Source organism: Echeneis naucrates, chromosome 7 (genome assembly GCF_900963305.1).
Source record: "Echeneis naucrates chromosome 7, fEcheNa1.1, whole genome shotgun sequence".
Classification (NCBI taxonomy): domain Eukaryota; kingdom Metazoa; phylum Chordata; class Actinopteri; order Carangiformes; family Echeneidae; genus Echeneis; species Echeneis naucrates.
In genome coordinates this window covers 13,145,681-13,157,855 of record NC_042517.1, presented here as the reverse complement: position 1 = coordinate 13,157,855, position 12,175 = coordinate 13,145,681, and the positions used below count along the sequence as shown (strand labels likewise).

At 40.7% G+C, this 12,175-nt stretch overlaps 1 protein-coding gene across 1 annotated transcript; it reads right to left on the bottom strand.

The window, feature by feature from the left end:
• Positions 1-4,064: 4,064 nt before the first annotated feature.
• On the bottom strand, positions 4,065-6,035 carry ankrd33aa (ankyrin repeat domain 33Aa). The gene is made up of 4 exons (XM_029505446.1): positions 5,778-6,035; positions 5,562-5,691; positions 5,322-5,462; positions 4,065-4,882 (listed from the first exon to the last, which is right to left on the bottom strand). The coding sequence occupies exons 1-4, from the start codon at positions 6,033-6,035 to the stop codon at positions 4,065-4,067; spliced, it is 1,347 nt and encodes a 448-aa protein (XP_029361306.1).
• Positions 6,036-12,175: the final 6,140 nt, after the last annotated feature.

Here is a 12,175-nt window from a genome sequence, read left to right as displayed (position 1 = left end):
CCATTAAGTAAGAGCCTGTCTGGGCTCCAGATCTGCTGTCGAGATTAAAGATTAAAAAAAGAAAAAAAAAGTATAGAGTTTTGTCCCACCCCTTATTGTCCTGTCTGCTCCGTCTGGAATGTGTTCTCATTGCGGTTTTCCTGTTTCTTGCTAAACCTCTCATTTTCCTTTTCCCTTGTTGACTGATGTCTGCGCTGCTGACAGCAGTGTTCTTCAAAGCCCCTTCTGGGATACAACCACTGTTCCCTGGACAACAACGAGGAATACAGCATATAAAAAACTAACAAAAAAGTGCGAATAAATCACAATTCTGCCAGTGTGGGCTTTATTGTGCAGTTTAGTGACAACACTGAGCTTTTTCTTTTGGAAGAAAAAAACGGAAATGTGAAAATATAAATCCACGGAAAATTTCAGTTGGCTGAAATTCTTAAAAGGGCTGTTTGAGTTTCCCCTGCTGCCGGATGAGCTGAGTGGATGCCGGTGATTTGTGTGGCCATTGGTGCCTTTAAAGGAGAAGAGGTTAAAATGTGTTTGAGCTGTACTACATCCACAGGATGCAGTTAATCGCTGTTGGAAAGTAATAAACTGACGTGGGCAGCAGCGCACAGTGGTTAGCACTGCTGCGTCACAACAAGAAGATCGTGGGTTCGATTCCTTGTCCCGGGGCCGTTCTCTGCGGAGTTTGCCTGTTCTCCCTGTACTTGTGTGGGGTTCCTCCCGCCGTGCAGAGATAAGCATGTTTAGGTTGACTGGGGACTCTAAACCGTCCGTCGGTCTGAGTGTGAGCGTCTGTTTGTGTGTGTGTGTGTGTGTGTGCGTGCGTTGGCCCTGTGATAGACTGGAGACCCTTCCAGGGTAACCCCGCCCTCACCCAATCTGAGCTGTGATTGGCTCCAGCAGCCACGCGACCCGGAAACGGACGAGCCAGCGGGCGTGAGTAAAACAGACACGCTAGCCTGTTAGCATGCTAACTTTAGCAGTAGCAGTGGTCACATCGGTGCGGCTTTCCATTGGCTCAGACAGCTTCCGGTGAGTAAAGGAATGAAGTTCGATGTCAAAGTTGGATATGTAGCAAATCGCTCGGCACATGAAGTGGCTGAGATATCAGATACTCTGATTGATTGGACAAAAATATTAGAAGGCAGTGACATATTTACATCTCCAGCAGTAAAAAAAAAAAAAACTTTTAAATTGAAGGCATGTTTTTTTTTACACATGGTGAATGGAAGTCAAATACTAACTTTTTAAACTTTTTGGTCTCTACCAACCAACCAGCAGTTGCGTTCTCAAGGTCCACACAGAAGTTACCTGTGTCTGTCTCGGTTACTGTCACTGAGTACATTGTGAACAGAATTTAGAGCTGTCGCCCAACAAAACACTTTATGGGAGAGGTGAACCACAACATACCTGAAACACCAGATAAAACTCGCTGAAGGGGTCAGTGTACTCAGCTGGTAACGCTGCAGGATTGTAGTTACCTTGTGTTTGGATTGTTATTTGATACACAAAGCACGAAAGTTGCATGCTGGACTATGTTGATTTCCAAGTTATTTGTCTATGTCATGGTATCATGCTCATACGCAAATGTTTTGTCATGATGGTCAACTCGTATTTGAGAAAATTTCCCACCTTCAGCAGTTTTATGTGAGACAGCCCAACTCTGCACATGCTGTTAGTTGTTGTGCACAGAAAAAGGCCAAAAGTTCAAGTTGACTTCAAGTGAAGCAATATAAGCCAAAAACAAATCTTTAATTGATTAAGTCAGTATCATTACTTTTGTATGTGTCTTACTGGCAAGTACAAAATTATCCCTTAGATGCCAGAGAAACTCTGATGTGTGAAAACACTTTACTGAGCAAATCCTGAGAGAGATGTCTTCATGTCTGTAATATAAATTCCTCTTCTTGTTCTCAGGCTCTCTAATCTCTGTTTTTGGCTTGTGGCTGTAGACACAGCTGGAAGCTCTCACATTAGCCGTCACATGGGAAGAAGAGCAAATTGTTGTTCATTTGTAATCAGCACTTATTTCTCTTCTCTCTTAATCTCTATGAATCAGAGAGTCCTGTACCTGTAAGACTTTTCACCAAAGCCTTTGTTTTCGGTCTAATCTATTTAAGTAGCAAATCAAAAGCAAATCCATGATAAATAAAGGACCGCTTTTATTTCTAATTAACTTTAATGCTGTCAAATGGACAGTACTTTAGACAACAAAACACAGAACATAAAGTCAAATGTTATGTTTACCTTAGTCATATAAATATATAATGTGCTCCTTTACTGGCCTATGGAGAGGTGTTTTTAGAAACCTCAAGTAACCACATTAGCCCTTCTGTGAAGAGGTGACGTATAATATCAATATATATGATAGAATGCTACAATGTTATAGTGTTTGAAAGGAACAGATGGATGGAATGTGGAAATTAAATGGTCTAGAAATAATTCAAAGAAATATTTTGAACAGATTAAAAATTTTCTGCCACCACCAGTAAAAACCAATTATTCTGATACTGCACACTGGATTAAATAATTATAGAAGATGGTTCCAAAGACATCCCATCCCACCCTAGAGAGTGCATTAACAACTCTTTGTATGTGCAAAGTGCCTTGATGCAACTTTGTTATGATTTGGCGCTATATAAATACATTTGATTTGATTAAATGCTTCTTTAAGAAACTTGTATAACTTTATTGTCGTACCTTACTGTTTAACATGCAGCCTTCTGTATTTACTGCATAAAAAGGAAAGTCAAACTCACTTGCAAAGGTTAATGGTTTTATTTCACGCTCTGAGGCAACATATTTTCATCTAGCGTCTAAGATGTAGAGGATCTTGGCTCTCATTTTCGCTTAAAAAAACCCTGCTGTGACACTCTGACACTCTGTTTCACAAGAACAGCATCTAAATTGCATTACTTAAAAAAATAGATTAGACATTAAAACATATTTTCTTGTAATATTTGAGTTACAGCTGCATATATATATATATATATATATACACACACACACACACACACACACACACACACACACACACACACACACACACACACACACACACACACATATATATCAACAGGTTAACTCATACCGGTTGATATATAAAGAGAATGTTTTAGTATACCAATGTCAGCTGGGCCTCAAAGATTTCCTGCCTGGCTCGATGGTAAATGTGTAATGCCTTTTGCACTATTAACTAAATATTTCCTGAGTAACATTATGAATAAATATTTTTTCTTGTGCATTTGTAAATCCATAGATGTGAGTTTTGCTGTTTAGGTTCTAGAAACATATTTCAAGCAGGAGTTCTGGGATGCTTGAATGTTTTTCCCTGAGGTGAGTTTACCATCAAAGGATGGCAACAAAAGACAGGTTTATACATTTACCCACTCTGTTAATGTGCTGATTTTGATAAACGTCGTTCAGCTTGATTGAGTGCCATTAAATCACATTGCAATGAAGAAACCCTTTTGAGTTTCAAGTAGCTGAGTCACGGCACTACTAAACATACCTAACCATATAAAATACAGCCACTTTCCACCCACATTGGCTGTAGGAGAAGAAAACAGTTTTAAGATGTTTGGCTTTTTTCCTTGCGTGAACTTTACCACACTCATTGCTTAACAATATAAATTATTGATCTGAAGGCCATTGCACACACAGAGTATGAATTCGCTATTACATGGGTTATCTTGCATAGATGCATGTCACTTGGAAAGCCTTAACAATACACAGACTGATTAGATTCTCATGAGTGTGCATTGTTTTCTAAATAAATTGAAATTAAATTGACATTGCAAATTTCTGTGACAAATATTACATCACATGGCCACAAGACTTAATACCAGTCCACTGCTTAGAGGACAAATGCAAAATTGTCTCAGAAAAATCTGAGACATTTCAACAAATATCACCAACATTATTTCAGCCTCTAAAGATGCTGAAAATTACAACACGATCTGTTGATCTGTTCAGTCTGTTGGCCTCAGACTCACTGTAATCACATGTTCATCTCATGTATGACACAATCAATCCAACTACACGGAAAAGAAACTCCTAGTTGATATTTATCTTGATGCACCTTTTTTAGAACCTTTCTTTTTCTCTTGCTCTTTTTCCTTTTCCTGTTGCTTCTTCTCTCTCTTTTTCTCCTCCCTGGCTTCCTTGTACTTCCAGACGGGTGGCTCCAGGTAGCCCTTCTGCTTCTTCTTCTTCTTCTCTTTCTTTGGAGTGCGCTCCCCAGATTTTGTCACTTCAATTTTAGGGATACAGCCAGAGGGGAAGATGCTGTTCCTGTGTGCCATGCTGCGGGGAATGAAGCTTCTTGCACCACCTGATAGAATGCTTTCCCTGCGCGCTGAGTCCTGGCAGCAGGAGGTCAAAGACACGGAGTTGGCTGAGACAGTACTGGGAGAAGCTGAAGTGACAGAGCCATTAGAGTGGGAGACTGTGCTCTCCTCCAACTCCTTGCTGCTGTGCTTTTCAACCAGTTCAGGAACAGCAAACCGTCGCTTGCCAATCTCTGGGGGGCTGGTGGGACAAAGTGGATGGCAGCCAGTGGCTATCAGGGGACTGTGGATGCTTGTGGTCATTCGCACCATATAGTCCATGACCCCATTCTCTTGGGGGTCATGGGGGAAGCTGAAAGAAAGGCTCTCCTTTAAACGCTGCCTTAGTTTCTGACTTGCTGTTTTGGTGGCGGTAGCCTTTTCCACCAGTTGGGCAAGCTCAGGCCACTCAGGAATGTAGTTTTCACAAAACTGCTCAGCGATAGGACGAGTCTGCAGGCGGCGTAGTCTCCCCAGGGTCTCAAACCTTCCTGTCTTGAGGACCCAATCCTTCAGCCCTCTCCCCTGGACCAGGTCCATTGCATTTATATCAGCACCTGAAAAGGTGGGAAAATAGAAGAGAGGACTGAAAACAGGGAAGTCAACATTTTTACAATGAGGAGCCTGAAAACATTGAGAGAGCTAACACCAAATATGTATTTATGCTGCCAGAATGGCTCAGATTTTTCCATAAATACAATTATATCATGGATTATGTGGCCAACCTGTGTCTGCTATAATTAAACTTTAAATGGGGCATGGTTGGAGGTACACAGGACTAATTGCAGCAGCACAGAAAATAAAGAGATTAGTTCACAGATCAGATGTCCTGGTTTACCTTATATATCACATATATATAACATAAGCAGTGTTTAGGGGTCAGGTCTTTCATTCTTCCAAAACCATTTGCTATGTTCCATGGGACATGCACAACCAAGCTATTGCACCAATCTGAATTTACTTTCTAAGTCTTTGTGTTATGCATCATAAACTTACCATGCATTAAGAGGGCAGACACACACTCTTCTCTGCCTTGCAGGCCTGCCTTGATGAGGGCAGTGAAGCCACGGGGATCCCTGACCTCAGTGTCCACACCAGAGTAGTAATTAAGGATGTAGTTCAGAATGCTTATGAAGCCTGTATTGATAACAACATTAAACATTTTGTTAATAGCCGATGACTTATTGTAAGATCAGATCTGAGTTTATGGGCTTGACAGTATGTCTTCCAACACACCTGCCTGGGCAGCAATCATGAGGGCAGTATTGCCATCATTGTCTTGGTGGTTGATGTCGATCAATGGACACACATGCAGCATGGTGACAATGTCTACAAAGCCCTTACTCACAGCCAGCATCAGTCCATTCTGATGGGAAACAAGATAGCCACAAATTAATTTGCGTCATAGTCACTTTCCTGGAGTGACAAAAAGGAGAATTCATTCCCTCTAACCTTGCCATTGATGTCCAGCTCCATAGCCTCCTCTTTAGTGACTCCCCTCTCCATGATCCTGCGCAGGGATGTGGGGTCATTCCTGGCACAGGCCTCATACAGTGTTTTAGGTGCCTCTTTCTCTTGCTCGTCCTTCTCATAGTCAGGAAGCACGGAGTCATCTGAAAACACACTCCCTGTGTCAGAATCCTCAAGGAGGATCTCCGAATCCTCAGATGGACCTATGCCCAGGTGGGGGTCATCATTTGCGGTGGCCATTGGACTAGTCCCTCTCCCGTGTGTGGGATGTCACCCTTTCTGGCCTCAAGGTCTGCTGTAACACTCACATCTTGAAAAAAACCACAAGAATGGTTATTATGGACACAAAAGGAAAGCATTCTTATTTTCTTCTGAGTTCACATTGAGCAGCCAAAGGGTTTGTAGGTGAGAGCATAGTGGCGGAAGAATAACGTTTGCATGTTCAGTGATAATAGGTCAAGAAAGTGAAAGCCTTTTTTCTGACATCTTATGCTACCACTTACTCTTTAATAGTAAAACACTGCAGCTCTTAAAGTTAGCATGTGAAACAGATCTGGTGTTCTGACACGACCTTCTCCGTAACGCATGATGCTGAAAGAGGATGATCCTCACTTCACTTCAGCCCTCCTGTCAGAGCCGCTCATCCCTAAGTCTTTGATTTACGAGATAGTTAAGGTCCCTGTATAATATGCCCTTTTCCAGTCTTGGTTCACTAGCTGAGCTCATTGTGGACTCAAACAGAAGAATGAATAGCTAATGTGTCTCTAAGAATGAACAAAACGTGTATATTTAAGATAACCACATCAAGAAAGGTACACATATTTACAAACAAATAACACCTACAGTAGTCATCAATAAGCAGTAGATCTGCGGAAGGTCATTATGTGAAAGTAATGCAAATTAAGGCATAATGTGAGGACAGAGTGGCTTTGTGAAAGGCCATATGGCACCTGAAGCAATGGGAGGCCAGGCTAGTTACCGCAGCTGTCACGGTGTCTTAACTGTGTCACACTGCCCTGCACTTCTGGTGCACTGAGGAAAGCAGTGGTTCATCTAAGTTTTTCTCTGTTTAAATTGAGATACTGAACATTTCTATGGAGTGTATTTTTAAACCAGCCATATCAGCTCAAGTATGGGATGCGACAGGCTAAATTACCATTAATGTTTTGAAGAAGGTTCAGATGAAAGTGAGACAGATCCGGGTTGCTTTGTTTCTCTGTGCATTAGTGGAAAAGTAAAAACGATTAGTCCTCTCCATAGAGGGAGTGAAGGCCTTAGCCTTGAGTATGTCATTAAACCATATCCTCACCAAGCACAAAATCTAACAGTTTCACAGGATTATTGTGAGGATTTAATGCTGAGTTAACAAATAGTTTAATAAGCTCTCTTGTTAAATTTCAGATAGAACTGCCGACCTCCTCTTATGTCACATGTCCTGTTTCTGCACTGTGGCTTTGCAGCCTACACTTCCCTCCAACAGAATGCACTATAGTTAACCTTTTTTATGAATCTGAAATACCTGCTTCCCTAAACTGTGGAAGAATGTAAAAAAAAAAAAAAACAACAATTTTTGCTGAAGCAGAAATATATTAAAATAAATAACGATCATCAGAGTCTCACCCTACAGAGATAGTCCATAGATAGCTGGTCCTCTTCTCTTTTTTCCCCCTCTCTTTTTGAACTTGCTCTCATGTATTGGGCTTCCACTCTTCCTGTTGGCTCTTCATAGGAACTGGTTAAGTTTAAGTTTCCCAAACTGCTCAGGCCTTCCCCCTCCCTCTATCTATCTCTCCCACTGGCCAGTAAGGTTGCCTCATCAACCAGCAATCTGTCTAGGTCCCAACATAGACTCTGCTGTCCTAAGTCAGGCAACATGCTCTTTCTCATCCTGATTACAGAAGATTTAAGGATTAAGAGAAAGAAACAGACAGGAGTCAACCTTGCTCCCCTTACACTCTGTCAAGTTAGTCTGCTTTGTTTCTCTCCCCTCTCTCACTTGTCTCTCTGGTCTCAGAATCTGTACATCCACAGCTCACTGCTGTCCATATGTTGTGTCACAGCAAACATTTCTAACTGTCCAAATAAGTACTGTGACTAGAAGCTATGGCTCCCAAATCTGCTGTGCCTCTGAGGACCCCCTGCCTGAATAATTTCAGCATGTCTTTGTGATGGAAAGCATGTTATCCATGGATATCCATTTGCTGGGAAAATCCTGATGATACTATACGACAGGGGACTTGGTAGGAATTATTCCCATGGCAGGAATGACACAGACGTGATGAAACACTTAACACAATCCACATACAAATATAAACCACTGTAAACCCTTAAAGATGCTCCAAGTAATCTGTCATTTAATCTTATTTTCCAGTCGTAGGAAACTTAGTTATCTTTACTATTTTCAATGTTTTCTTTAACTTACCTATTTCATTTTTTGACCTGAGTCTCACATGTGAACAGGAATATCGTGTTAATAGGTTTATTCATGACCTCAGGGTCCCACGTGGTATCAAAGGTGCACATAAAGAGATTAAACCCCATATTGAATTTAAGTTTAGACAGCTGGTGACTGTGCGTGTGCATGTGGCCTGGGTTATGCAACAACCCCTCTCTGTTAGAGCAACATGGACTGCCCCCTTCTGATCAAACTGAGAGCTGCAGTGCTTGCAAGTGAGGGCTCATGATATTCAGACAGTTTAAAATAGCCATAGCATTAATCCTCTCTGTAGGTTACAGCTGCTGTCTGCATTGCTGCCAAACATATCTACAAACAAGCAGAACAATGTACAAGGCACACCTTTTTTGCAGAGAACTCATGTCTCCGTCTCACACATGTGTAAAAACAAAAAAAATAAATAAAATAAATTCTTGCAATGCACATGTGTCACTATTGACCCCCATCGTGCTTGAGTGCAGCTACTGAGACTCTCATTCAAAAGCACTTTCAATTGGAGACCCACAGATCCTATATCTGAAGTTGAAACAACTCCAACCACATAATGCCACTAAATCCCATCAACTGCCTAAAAGTATTCCTTTTTAGATGCTGCCTCCTTGGCTGTGAGGCATCTGACCACACCTATAGCATCACTCTAACCTGATCCATTAATCAAAAGGTGCTATGTATAGATGCAGGAGTCCTGAGAAGGTGGGTCTTGACTCCTTGTTGATAGGAAACACAGGAAGAGTAGGGAGGGGACATTCTTAAGGGCAAAGATTTATTGCTTCTGAAGCCAAAACAGAAATGAGGTAGATAGGAAGAGGAAGTCTGCTTGGCACAACAAGGCAGGGCAGTGGTGCGAGTGTGTTTTTGTGTTGTTTTCCTTTATCCGTTTTGATACACAAAAATTACTTTTCTGGTGCCAGGTGAGGGCAGCATAGCACACAATGTGTACATTTAAACATTAGGTTTGTATTTATTTTAGAACATAAAATGATGTGTGTGTGTGTGTGTGTGTGTGTGTGTGTGTGTGTGTGTGTGTGTGTGTGTGTTATTTTTTTTTTTTTTTTTTTTAGGAAATAAATCCATTCATACATTTTGCAATGGTTATCAGTATGTTGTGTGAGTGAGAGAACATTTCGTTCTGAATGCCACCTCCTGATAATACTCACATTTTCCTTTTAGGGTCAGATTTATTTTCCTCTGATTCTACAAATTCCTCCCAGAGTCATTCACTCATCACTGCGAAAGGCAGTACAGCTTCTCTCCAGATGCCACAGTACCCAGCAGAGGTCAGTGGTAGAGCAAAAGAACGTAGAAAGAGGCTTGGGAAGCAATGAGCTAAGTTTAGCCATCTTAGTGACTGACTCCGAAGTCAGCCATGTGCTCAGCTAATATTAGATTATTGGCAGTCTCTCCAGGCTGGTCTACCAGCAGCTACTCCGCATAGACTCTGAGTGTTTGAAATGTTATAAATCATATTATTTCCAGCTATGATCTTAAAAGGCACAAATTCCTGTTTCTTCCTCCAATGCACCGATCACCTTCTAGGACTAGGAGGAATCAGGAAGGAAACTGAGCTACATATTATGCAAAGTGAAAAAAAATAATTTGGGAGAGCAGCTTCTTTACTATTTAACTTGCTGTGGGCAGAATTTGGGTTAGTTTAAGTCAAAGAATTATGAACACGAGAGAACCACAGCTCCATAAATCTTTCACACTCTCTGCTTCATCGTAAAAGACGATGAAGCCCTAATAGACTGATACACCCATAAAGGATTGATATTGCAGAGTGGAATAGAGTAGCTGACTTTCAAATAAGTGAAAATGAACTTTATTATCTTGTCCACAAAAAGAAAACCTGATGATACTGTGCATTTTGTAAAATTTTTATTCACATAAAAACTTCGCTTTAAAATTGAACTAAATGACATGAAAAATGTCACAACACTGAATAGACAAACTATTAGTGTAGACACAGATTTGAAATAGAGGACTAACATGGCTGCATGTTTGGCAGACAGTGGAGAGGCTAAGATGATGTAGTTTGCAGGTCTTAAGTTTCCATTTCATTTTCGGAGTGGAATACCAATGTTCTTTCGTTCTATTTTTGAAGAGTTTTTTTTTTTTTTTTTTAGCTTTTATGCCTTTAATACGCTCTGTATAGCCACTGTATTAAAGCATAAAATGCCATAAAAAATGCCAAAGTGGTTAATGCGTCAATTGTTGTACAATCTGTAATAAAAAAAAGTCAGTGCAGTTTAGATTTCGAAAAAGTCATTCTGATATGTTCAGTCTGGCCCTTGTAATGGTGCTCATCATGCGTCATTTTTAGATGATTTTGCTTGTTCCAACTCAGCTAAAATTTTTCCTTGTGCTCTTCTATCTATTTTCCTCTTTCTTCTCTAATTAACTTGAATTTTACCACTGCTAAAGGTCCATTTTCCTTTTTTTCTAAGCTGGCCAGGAATCAAGGTGATGGGCCAATGAAATTTCAAAATGCAAGAGGAAAAACAAGGAGCAGAAAGAGTCCCATAGATGAAAGTGATTTATGATAGCTTTTGATTTGTAACCAATTTTAATGGGGTAACAATCTAAAGACTCAGTGTAACAATAAATTCACTTGTCCAATCCTCCTCCGGTTTGAAAGTCTGCTCTGCTATATAAGAATTATAACAAAAAGATTTATTTATAAAGCACATTTAAAAACACAGTAGTGCATGCCAAAGTGCTGCACAAAGAAAAAACATGAGCACAAACAATACAGAATACAAAGAACACAAAAAATAGCGAGCTTTTTTGAGGCTTGATTTAAAAACATTGTGAAAGGGGATCTACAGCTTTAGGACTACGAGAACGCTCGGTCCTCTCTTCAGGATGGTGCGCAGCAGCTGGTCAGCAGACGTCAATGGCCCGAAAGGAGCATAGTTGTTTAAAAGTTCTGACACATATGACGGTATACAATTTCATTTAAAGATTTTAAAACAAAAAGCAACATCTTAAAATGAATTCTCTGCTCCACCGAGAGCCAGTGTAGTGAGGCCAAAACTGAAGAATTGTGTTTGAGTTTGGGGGCTCTTAAAGGTTAAAATGTGCAACTGCATTTGGACTAACTTCAAAGAAAAGAGGTCTCGCTGATGCCAGCAAAAAGATCATTGCAGTAGTCTTAAGCATGAGGTGATAAAAGCATGACTAAGGCATTCAAAATCTGGAAAAGATATACCAGACGTTTACCTTAGATAACCTCCTGAGTTGATAAAAACATCTGTTTATCCATCTTAAAATCACAATCTATTCCAACACCCAGATTAGTGACAGAGGACCTTATGTAAGGTTGAGGGCTACCAAGGTCCATAAAAGCAGGATCTAGGGTCTCCCTGGGTCCAAAAACCATAACCTTGTATCTTATTTCATGCCAGGTCATGTTTGTAAATGAGAATTAGTTCTCAAACGTTTTAACTGGTAAAATAAATAAATACAGAAAATAACGTTTCCTTGAAATATAAGAAATTTAAGGCCATCTGTGCTTTGACATCAGCAGGCAGGTAGATTTGGAAATCGTCTGTGTGAAAATGTTGAGAGATTCCATGTTTATTAAAGACTGTTCCCAGTCGAGGTAGATCGAAGAACAAGAGGACAGGCCCGAGGATGGAGCCTTGCGACACACAACACGTGAGAGGAGCAAAGGATGAACTAAAGTCCCCAAAGCTCACAGAAAAACTCCTGTCTGACAGATATGACCTCAGCCGCTCCAGGGCAGGGCCTTTAATGTCCACACAGTTCTCCGAGTCAAAGGATGGAGCAGCCCACTGTGCCAAAGGCAGCAGACAGGTCCAAAAGAAGGAGAAAAGCAGACTGTCCAGAGTCAATGGTCGGTGAGACGTCATTAAAACCTTTAACAAAGCAGTTTCTGTGCTACAAGGAGCTTTAAAAAACCTGA

Bases quoted from the DNA above. Each gene is read 5' to 3' on its own strand.
- ankrd33aa (XM_029505446.1), bottom strand. From the start codon at position 6,035: ATGGCCACCGCAAATGATGACCCCCACCTGGGCATAGGTCCATCTGAG. The intron at 5,692-5,777 runs GTTAGAGGGAAT...GTTTCCCATCAG, and splicing joins AGCTGGACATCAATGGCAAG to AATGGACTGATGCTGGCTGT. The intron at 5,463-5,561 runs GTGTGTTGGAAG...TTATCAATACAG, and splicing joins CATGATTGCTGCCCAGGCAG to GCTTCATAAGCATTCTGAAC.